Source organism: Mastigoproctus giganteus, chromosome 4 (genome assembly GCF_048544385.1).
Source record: "Mastigoproctus giganteus isolate SK-2022 chromosome 4, ASM4854438v1, whole genome shotgun sequence".
Taxonomy (NCBI): Eukaryota; Metazoa; Arthropoda; class Arachnida; order Uropygi; family Thelyphonidae; genus Mastigoproctus; species Mastigoproctus giganteus.
This window is the reverse complement of record NC_143578.1, coordinates 116251214-116262354: the sequence shown is the minus strand read 5'-3', so window position 1 is coordinate 116262354 and position 11141 is coordinate 116251214. Positions and strand designations below refer to the sequence as shown.

The window sequence follows — 11141 nt, the reverse complement described above, 5'->3', positions numbered from 1 at the left end:
TCTAGTGGAGTCAATGCCTAGGCGAATACTGGCTGTTATCTGTATAAACTTTGGCCCAACACGGTATTAGGTAGGTAGTCATAATTCAGTGATCACTGAGTGTATAATCGCGTCATATTTATTATCAATCGTAATAAAATCTGCTTCTATTTACATTTACCTGTCGTTTTAAATATAGCAAATCAATTACACTGTTGTTATAGAAAGAAACATAACGAATTTTTGTTCCAGATGGTTCAAGTGATTGGATGGGTGACTGCAGTTCTACTCAGCACATCATCACTTTATGGAACTCACGCTTGGATGTTGGGCAAGGATTATAGTACCTTAGAAGCAGTTGCGTATGGTCCCCTCCATAGGATTGCATGGTCCTTAGGCGTACTTTGGGTCATACTGACATGTGCCTACGGCTATGGTGGTAAGTGAACCTTCTCATCATGGTTCTGGTATATATTCTTTTGGGAAGTTGTATGACGAAGAAACTCATGATATCCAATATAGGTCTGTTTGACTCGAATTACAGTTAACGGTGCTTTTAATGAAAAGTTTTCTACATCTCATCAGAACTAACTGTTACGGAAAGAAAAAAAAAAACCTTATTGCATATTTTTTTATATATCTGCAACACTAACCATATTACACTCAATCGTTCAACTGTACATTATCATGGATGAATAATTAACTCAATTTTAGTGTACATTATCGGGGATGAATGTTTAACTCAATTTTAGATAGATGGAGTCTCCATCCATAGAAATACTTTCTAGGAGAGAAATTGCTGAACGTTTTTTTTTCTTTCTCTTTCTAGGAGAGAAAAATGTTAATCAGCAATAGAAAATAATATTAATTAATATTCTGTATGATAGGATATATTTTAAGTTTTTTTTGGGGGGAGAAAATTAACTATGAGAATGTAAGGTTTAATATTATAAAACAACACATACAAAGTTATTTTTTTAAAGATTTTTTATTAAGCATTGAAAATTTACAGAAAAAAAGTAATAAAATGATTAATATTAACAACTGTGCTGATTTTCCATCAAAATATCCTCCACGAGATTTTATCACTGCATCAGGCGATTGAGATGGCCACACCACAATTTGCAATACCTCCTCCTATTGTTTGTTAGAAAGTCATTACACATCCTACAGCTGCGCTGGGTCATTGTCTTGTTGTAATATAAAATTTCTTCAAGGTTTCTTCCAGAAAGATGTCCAAAGGATATTGCATTACCTTTAAGAATTTTTATAGCCTTCATTTCTTAAAATTCCTTCAATTCTGTACGATATCACCCACTCCAGAAAAACAGAAGCAAACCCAGCTCATGATGAAACAACCACCAGAACCACCGTACTGGACTGTAGGCATTGAACAATGTGGCACCATTTTTTTCTTCAGTTTGTCTCGCATCAGCTCTACGTTTTGTTCCAAACATCGCAAATTTGGATTCATCCGTCCACAGTACGTTTTTCAACTGTTCAACGTTGACGGCTCTCAGCCCAAGCCTTTTTTTTTTCTCGATTTTGACGTTTTGATATTGGTTTTTGAACCGCTACACGACCACGAAGTCCTGGTCATTTAAGATGAAGTTTTACAGTGGACGTAGACACTGAAGTTTCTCTTTTTTCCTATTGAACTCAGCGTGGATTTCAGGTACAGTAAATCGTTGATTGCGTTTAAAAATCAGTGCTGTTGTGTTATCCTGTGCTTCCGTTTATTACGTGCCTTAGTCCTGATCGTGGTTTGTTTTTAAACTACAGTACTTACTGCGCAGCTTGGTATCTGCGTATCTATTGGATATTGTTTGTTTCTTCTCTGTTTTGTTAGCATTGTATTATTCAAATGTTTAGGCAAAAGAAAAGGAAGTGTATAAACGACCCTGACAATTTCTGCTAAGTGTGCGATAGTTTACAACAAAAATTCTACAGTATTACTAAACGTGCATATTCTTAGTACTTCGGTTGCAAAATTGGTGATCGGGAGAAAACTTGGGCTCCACACGTATTACCCGCACCAATAACCTGATGATGTGGATAACTGGGAAAATGAAAAGTATGCCTTTTGCTGTTCCAGTGATGTGGAGAGAACCGCTCAACCACATTGACGATTGCTTCGTTTTAAAGACCCGCCGATACCAGATCTCCAAAAATCACGAGTCAAAGGAAACTGTGATGACATAGCGAGAATTATTGTGTTGCTGAATTTTCTGGACTGTCCAATTCAACAGATTTGGAATACCAACCACAAAATGATGTTCTTCAAACGATTACCTGTGTAATAGTCTAAATCCTCTGGGTCACTTAATTTCTTTTAGGCAATATATGAGCAAATTCAAATAGATGGAAGGTGCTTTGTCGATATTGTTTACAAACGATTATCTAAAAATTTCTAAACCTATCACTGGACAGTAAAGGTGACTAGTGGAATTTGGCCTTCCAGCAACATCGAGAAAACCGCAAAGTTTTCATATTATTGGAAGGTGGAATCTGTACTTTGCATAATCATTTCTACTCCTCAATCCGAGAAATAAATGGCAGATTTGTGGATGGTTTTCCTAAACACAGCCGGAAAGTGGGTGATTCAAGATAATAGATTATTGGATTTTGCAGGTTCAATGGCGCATCGTTCTTTTTTCACTAGCAAATAATCTACCACCATTAAAAGCCATGGCATTAAAACCATTGAGACTATGACCAAAAGAAGTTGTCTAAAAATAGATCAAATAAAGCCGATTAAAATTATTCTAAATGCATTAAATTCCATTCATTCGCAATAAAAAAACATTATATTAATACAGAACGACCACACAGTTAAAAGTAAAACATTGCTATTATACGTTTGTTTCTACTTTCAAAAGAAATATAATCCTTATATAAATTTAATTAAAATTAAATGTTTTCATCCTTTTATTTACTTTTTCAGATATTTTTCTTTCATTTTTTGTCGCCTTTAAAAAAATTGCTGCTTAAGTAACCTCTGTCTTACTGTTTGCCTCATTCAATGTATAAGTTTATGGAACACTTGTCCAAAATCCAGTGGAGAAAATTTGCACTGAAACGCACTTCATATTTAGAGAACGATATATACTGATTCTTTCTCTTTTTTTTTATTTCTCAGGTTGGATTAACAGCATATTGTCTTGGAAATATTGGATCCCTCTATCAAGGCTGTCTTACAGTATTTACCTCTGTCATTGGGCCGTGATAGCCACCTTCATGGGAACAATAAGAGAAACGATAAGTGGACGACATATTGTCACTGTAAGTTTATTCACTATTATCATAATTTAGTCTTTGTAAACGTCTTAAGGTTATTATAATTTTGTTGTTGACCCGGAATTCTCTTTCTTGAAATCAGTGTATTGTTATATTGTAAGAAAGGCACAAAGTGGAAAGTAACTAACAACTACGTGCAAGCATAAATAAAAACACAGAAATACTATTTTTAGAGAAAATTAATAGTTTAGTGAGTACTGTATTACGTAAAATTCATACAAAAGTTTCGGTTAATGAGAAAACCAAAGTATTTTGCAGACATTTGTACAGACTTTGAACATTTCCAAATGGTCATGTAATATTGTTAAAATTCTTCTATGCGAAATGTTACGCTCTCTCTCAATGATACTTTAATTCCTCGGTTTTCTAAAAATTTTCTTTCAACGATGGCAGTTCTTTCATAACTGATTTCTTCAAATGGTCGACCAGATCTTGGATCATCCTCAACTGACTCCCGTACTATTTTCTGAACTGTGCTGACCATCTGGCAACAGAACTGGGTAATACTGCCCACAAAACATTTTAGTTATTCTTTCATGGATTTACTGGATTTCTTTACCATTTCTGGTCTCTTTAGCGAAAAATTTGATTACTGAACGATGCTCGATTTGCTGGATGTTCTCTCAGTGAATAATCGGCATAAAAAATTAAATTCTTTAAACTGCGTAAGACAATTGACAAGTTATAAAATATGTTTTTAATTAACATATTCTATAATTTATCAATGCATTTTATGTCTTGTTCTTAGAACTTTATACCACCCCCTTGTACATAAATAAACTACTGTAAGCGCTTGTAATAAAAAAAAAAGTAAGCAATTTTACTTTTATAAAATAAATATAATGTAGGTTTAGAATGAACATTTGTCCTTAGAATCGATAACACATGAGAAACTCACAACCGCTTTGACAATGACAGTAATCAAGGTGAGCTACTGCAATAAGATCTAGGAATATTAGACAGATGGACTGAGAAATGGCAGTTGAAATTTAACGTTGACCAATGCAAAGTACTGCATATGGGTAGCAGTAATCTCAGAGTAACTTATAAACTGTGTGGAACTACACTCAGGATAGTCGAAAATGTAAAAGACCTGGTGGTAATTGTGTAGTCAGGTATGGAGTTCTCTGAGCAGAGCAAAGGTTGCCAGGACAGCTTATGGGGTTTTTTCAATGATATACAAGAATTTTGCCAACAGAGGTAAGGAGGTGATTATCCCATTGTACAAAGCAATGGACATTTTAAATATTGCAACATGGAACATAAGAGGAGGATTAGGTTATAAAGAAGTCGAACTGCAATGGAAAAAACATCATGAAGAATTGTGGAAAGACCCAACATATCAAAAGAAGAGATACAGTTAGACCCAGTTAGTGACATAGATCCGATAACGAAGGAAGAATTGGAAAAGGCATTGAAAGCTACAAAAAATAGGAAAGCAGTAGGAATGGATGGTATAAATGCAGACCTGATCAAGTATGGAGGAAGTTTTTTTAAAAGACAGGATACTAAATTTATTTAATAAACGTTGGGAACAATATAAAATGTATAGTAAAATAATAAATAATAGAATTAAAATTATCTCCGACGAAATATTAATCGAAGAACAGGCAGGATTCAGAAAAGGAAGATCATGTACAGATAATATATTTATATTAAAACAAATAATAGAAAAACGAACAGAGTTTAATTTAGAAACGCATTTCATCGAGTAAACAGACGAAAACTATGGGACATATTGAGTAATAAAGGATACCCAAAGCATCTAACAAAAATAATAGAGTTTATATCAAGGAACAAAAATAGTAATAGATATTTAAATACAAAGAATAGGATTAATACACTGTTATTTGCAGATGATTAAGTAATATTCAAGATAGTGAAGATAATTTACAAAGTGCAGTATTTAAATTAAACCAAATAACAGAAGAATATAAAGTTAAATTATCAACGATGAAAACTAGAACAATGGCTTTTAAGTGGAAAAATACGGTGAGAACAAAAATAGTTGTAGACAATAAAATATTAGAACAAGTAAAACATTTTAAATATCTAGGATGTGATATAACATATGATGTCGAAGAAGATATGAACCAGAAATTGGCGAAATTTCAAAATACATGTGGAACAATAAAAAGAACTCTGGCTAAGAAAACAAGGAATGAAACACAATTGAAATTTTACAAAGTAATGGCAATACCAACACTTATTTATGGTTCTGAAACATGGATACCGAAACAAAGAGACATTAATAGAATACAAGTTGCAGAAATGAAAATTTTAAGATATGTTAAAGGATGTACAAAATTAGATAAAATAAAACAAAGATGGAAAGAACATGTAGAAAGAATGGAAGATAATAGATTCCCCAAATGAGCTTATACATATAGCGCAAAAGGAAAAGGAGACAGAGGAAGATCAAAGAAAAGATGGGCAGGCCTCTTCGAGATCTGAACAGGCGGATCGCCTAATCCATGAGATAAGATAAGATAAGACAAAGCAATGGTTAGGCGGCAACTTGAGTACTGTATACAGGTCAGGAGGAGGCTTCATTTTACGAAAGATGCAGATCTGCTGGAACGGGTACAGAGAAGGGCAACGAGATTGTTGAAGAGAACGAAAGGATGGTCCTACCAAGAACGGCTTCAGTTCTGCAAATTGCAGTGTCGGAGACTAGGCATCTGTGAGGTGATCTGATTGAGGCGTTTAAGGCCTTGTTTGGACTGAGTAAGTTCAATGCTGATGGGATTCTTCCTCTTGCTCAAACTACACACACCAGGGAGGGGCATAATTTCTTCCATTTGATGGTGTGGATATTCACAGCATCAAATGGAGATGAATTCAATGAAAAACTAGACAAGCAATTGAACGGGAAAGACAAAGGATGTGAGATTTTTTTTTTTTTTTCTGATGCATACAAACTTTTTTTCTTGCCACTACTAATAATAATTTCCAGTGCAGCAGTTGCAGTTTTTCTTAAATGTGATGTTATCGATTTTCCTGCTAGCTTGAAATATTTTACGAACTCATCTTCAAGTTCATGGTGGTTTTGATGACTTTTTGACTAAGTAGTGCCTTTATGCCATGGGTGGTTTTTATCATCTTTGAACTTGAACACTGACCGGTTTCCCTTCTGGCCATGGTCACTTGAAAATAAAGAACATTTAATGGCATATTTCGTATCGTGATGCAGTTTTTGCTCTGCCTTCTGCGCTTAATTTTCCAATCATCATTTGTTCTTTAAATTATTTAAAAGCAAATAATCATAATATTGTCTATTGAAAATGTTGAGTGCAAGAGCATGTCCAACAAGTGTTAACTGTTTAAATTATGCCCCGAATGTGTATTATATATATATATGACCTCCCTGTTGAATGATGGGCTCCTCTCATAAGGGTGCCCCTTTATCCCTTTAACTTCCAAACTGGAACTGTCGCCCTCTATTACTCCTTAATATTATAATTTCCATAAAATAATATTTAAGTTATCTTTTTATGATGCGATTATCATTTTTATTTATTTATTTTTTGTAGGTCTGGCTGTTCCTTGGACATTTCGTTATTAGTTGTGCAGTTGCTTATGGATTATGCATATTAGTTGAGTCTCCATTTCTCGCATTACAGAAAGTCATAATCACTTCTTCATCCAGTGTGAAAAGGATTCAGGGAGAAACCAGTGGCTTCTCACCAAAAGACCCTTCGAACATCAAAGAAAATGGGATTGAGATTATCTCTGTGAAGACTGTTACTACAGCCATTGACAATCCCGACAGCAGAAAAATATAGCGTTAATAGAAATCCGTCTTATCTAAGGAAGAGAGCAATTAGACATCTACCACCACCACCATCATCATTTCGAGTTCACCTTTCAGCTATTGTAAATAAGTCGATCCTGTACATTAAATATTTTAAAATGATTGCTTGTGCATATGCTTGGAGGTGTTTATGGTATTTATCTGTTAATCACTTAATATTTCTTTTAACTAGAAATCAAATCATCCGAATAGACTATTGAAGTGTTATTTCATCTTTCGGTTGTTACTGTAATTGTTGAATGTTGTGTTCGTATCATAACTGGGATTATATTAACAAAATGAGTTTATTTTTCACCCACTCTATAACATGTAATAATATACTTTACAAATATATTAATAGTCTTAAAACATGATAAGAAACAAAAAAATTAAACAAAATAATAATAAAAATAAAATAACTCAAAAATAATAAATATATAAAAGAAGGTATAAAATAGACATACAAAAAGTAGAAAAGAAAACGGACTAATTATGTACTTTCCTTCTCACATAAGTAACTATCCAGTTGGCTTTTTTTTATGAACTGGTTAGTTCATCCAGTTGAATTTCTTCAGCCTGAACTACACGCTGAGGTAGCTTGTTGAAGTAATCAACAACTCGCTGGCTAAAAGAAACTGCCTGCAATCCATTCTAAACCTCTTCCACCGTAATTTTAATTTGTCTCCAAGTTGTGGAATCCTTTATGACAGTGAGCATCGCCTTCATTCATTTTATTAACCCCTCTCAGAGCTTTATACACCTCAATCAGATCCTTCTAAGGTGCCTGGTTACCAAGCTCTGTAGCCCATATATTCGAAGTCTTTCGTCGTGTGGTCGCCCTTTTGCCAATCTCACCATTCAGATTGCCTGTCTTTGGACCATTTCAAGAAGCTCAATGTCTGTTTTCAGATGAGGTTACAGTATTCCAAGTGCAGTCTTACAATTACAGTCTCATATCATAACTTCCGAATTTCTTTCTTCCTTTCCCATTTTTAATTTAACCTCATCAAGTGAAGGTCTTTTGGGGTTGCTATTCCCCAACTGTAAGACATTGTATTTTGATGCCTTAAAACTTAGGTGCATTTTCTGACCATCCCTGAAATCTATTTAAGTAATCCTGTGGAAGTGCTGCTTAACATTAATCATTAGTTACTCTGCGGGCTTGATATCATTTGAAAATTTTGACATCACGTCCTTTATCCAGTCGTCGATGTCGTTTAAGAAAAACAAGTGATCCAAGAAATGATCCGTGGAACCCCACGTTACACCAATCTGGAGAATATCCAACAATCACAATCTTTTCCAACTAGTGTGGGGAAGACGGCTATTCTACCAACTGTGCTACCCACGAGGGTCCGTGAAGAGTCGTTCGTCATTAAATGTGGACATGTGGACATGTGTTTTGTAAAGGGCGGCTCCTAGAACGTCTGTTCAACTCCGCCTCGTATCTCTGTGTAGAGCAGTATCACTACAAATGGGCCAGAATGTGAATGACGTAGGTTTGTGTGTGTTCTGTTGTTCTGTTCTGGCCTCTTGGCTACCCAGAAGCATCAGTCACCTGGACAGATGATTCTGGGTACTCGTCCACACCACGGGAAGGTGGGCCAGTCCCAATGGAGCACGTACTGTCTCGATAGAGACTCTGAACCACCTGATGTTGCCAAAAGGTGGACCAGGTTCCTCTGGGGGGCCCATTCCAGAGGAAGCGAGAAAAAAATAAATAAAATAAAAATAAATAAATAAAAAATAATAATAAATAAAATAAAATAAAAAAAAATCCCGTGGTGTAATTAAAAAAAAAAAAAAAAAAAGAGAGAGAGAGAGAACGAAAATTTTATTTTGTTTCTCAGAGCAAACTAAACACAATTACATTAATAAGCTTTCGGCTGGGAGGCAGCCTTCTTCAGATTGAATACATGAATGGCAGTTGGAATAGAGATGTGCACTGCCAGGATGGTGCGTGAGGCGCGTGGTTAATTGTTTGTTGATGTTTGTGGCTGTGATACATGGTGGTGACGTGGCCAGCGTTTGTCTATCGATAGAATTACTGCCTCTGTGATGGGGTTGACTTGGCAACCACTGTTCCTGTTCAACGAGGCATCCGAGCATTTTATATTTAACGATTCCAACCAGGTGCGCTTTAGGTAATGGTGGGACCTGTCCACAACCACGACATCGCGGTGTGGGTCGATGTCGTGGCGGGTTGTCCAGACATGCTCGGCGATAGCTGAGTGTTCTACATCTGCCAAACGGATCGCCCTTTTATGCTCCGAGAGACGTTTCTCGAGTCGACGTCCAGTCTCTCCAAAGTAGCAGCTAGTGCAGTCACGGCAAGAGATGCGATAGACCAAACCGCTCTGTAGAAGAGTGGGGATGGGTGTTTTTACGTTGGAGATAAGAGAACGCAGTTTCTTGCCTGGGAGTTGGATGCATTTTATCCCATATGATTTTAGGATTCTACCGATCTGTTGTGACAGGTTGGGGTAGTATGGGATAAATGCCCTCTTGGATGACTCGTCACTGTTGGCGTTGTTGTTGGTCGTCACGTTGTCGCGTGCCTGTAGATCACACCTGTCAAGGACGTCGATGGGATAGCCACACTTCGTAAGGTCTACTTTGACTCTGGTGATCTCTTTGCGTCTCTCATCTGCGGAGCTGGAGTGTGTCCAGGCGCGAGTTAGCAAGGTTCGGGCAGTGGAGAGGAGGTGGCCCCGCATGTGTGCTGACCGGAAGTTGGTAAATTGGCCAGCACACATAGGTTTGCGATAAACTGTCGTCTTCAAGCATGTGTCTTCGCGCCGGACAAGTGTATCTAGGTATGGTATAGAGTTGTTCGACTCCAGCTCAATCGTAAACTTTATGAAGGGCGATAGTGAGTTGAGGTGGGCTAGGAGCCATTGACCTGAGTCTCTAGGGATGACAACGAACACATCGTCTACATAGCGACACCAAAAGGCGATGTGATCAGGCGCGTGTGTAAATGCACGTCCCTCTAACTCCTCCATCACGATGTTTGCTGTGACAGAGCTGACAGGGGAACCCATGGCTGTGCCATGTATCTGCTGGTAGATTGAGTCGTTAAACATGATTGCACCTCCTGTTAAGCACAGTCTGAAGGCGGCGGAAATGTCATCAGGCGTCAGCCTAGTTCTGTCGCTAAGGGTTTCATCGTTGTCCAAGAGTTGTTTTGCACAAGAGATGGCATGTTCCACTGGGATGGAGGTAAATAGTGATATTACATCGAACGAAGCCATGACTTGATCCTGTGAGATGGATATAGAGTGGATCCTTTCTATGAACTCAACACTGTTGGAGACGGTGTAGGTGGTCTTGCCAACTAGAGAAGAAAGAAGTCTCGAGACAAACTTGGACAGCTCGTAAGTCGGTGATCCACAGCAGGATACAATTGGTCTTAGTGGTGTGTCTTCTTTGTGCACCTTCGGCAGGCCGTAAAACCGTGGGATCTGACACCCGGAGGCACGGAGGTGATTACGGGTTGACTGTGATTTTTTCTTGTTTCAGCCAGCTGTTGATGAGGATATTCACCTCTGACTCCCATCGTTCCAAAGCTCTGTTGGGGTTAACGGCTAAGGGTTTGTAGACGGAAGTGTCTCATAAAAGCAGTAAGGCTTTCGCCATGTAATCAGTGTGGTTCATTACAACCGTACGACGGCCTTTGTCCGCCGGTAGGATGACGATGGACGAATCCTGTTTCATTGAGGGTATAAATCTGCATACGGCTGATGTTTGAAGAGACGGGGCGAGCATGGTGTAGGTAGAACTGCTGCAGTCGTCAACCGGATAGCGTTGGCTGTATCTTCCAGGAGGCGTGATAAGCTCGCTTCCACACCCAAGGCGATGTCGGTGATCGGTGGGTGCTTTGGAAGAACGGCAAATCTCATGCCAAGGGTCAATAAGTTTATTTGTTCTGCAGATAACTGCTTGCTGCTTAGGTTCAGTACAAAGTCTGTACAATTTGTGAGAGGGGTATTATGCCGGCGACGAAATTGTTGGGATTCATTAAATAAAGTATTGAACTTACGTTTCTGTCGGGCACAATAACGATCTGATT

General features: G+C 37.6%; 1 protein-coding gene across 1 annotated transcript; it reads left to right on the top strand.

Moving 5' to 3' along the window:
* The first annotated feature begins 236 nt into the window (after positions 1-236).
* On the top strand, positions 237-7165 carry LOC150087012 (O-acyltransferase like protein-like). Its single transcript, XM_090371744.1, has 3 exons — positions 237-418; positions 3119-3261; positions 6810-7165. The coding sequence occupies exons 1-3, from the start codon at positions 304-306 to the stop codon at positions 7059-7061; spliced, it is 510 nt and encodes a 169-aa protein (XP_090227870.1). The 5' UTR covers positions 237-303; the 3' UTR covers positions 7062-7165.
* The last annotated feature ends 3976 nt before the right edge of the window (positions 7166-11141 follow it).

Excerpts from the sequence above, each read along its gene's own strand:
- LOC150087012 (XM_090371744.1), top strand. The coding sequence starts at position 304 with ATGTTGGGCAAGGATTATAGTACCTTAGAAGCAGTTGCGTATGGTCCC. Across the intron at positions 419-3,118 it reads ATGTGCCTACGGCTATGGTG|GTTGGATTAACAGCATATTG; the intron begins GTAAGTGAACCT and ends TTTATTTCTCAG. Across the intron at positions 3,262-6,809 it reads GTGGACGACATATTGTCACT|GTCTGGCTGTTCCTTGGACA; the intron begins GTAAGTTTATTC and ends TATTTTTTGTAG.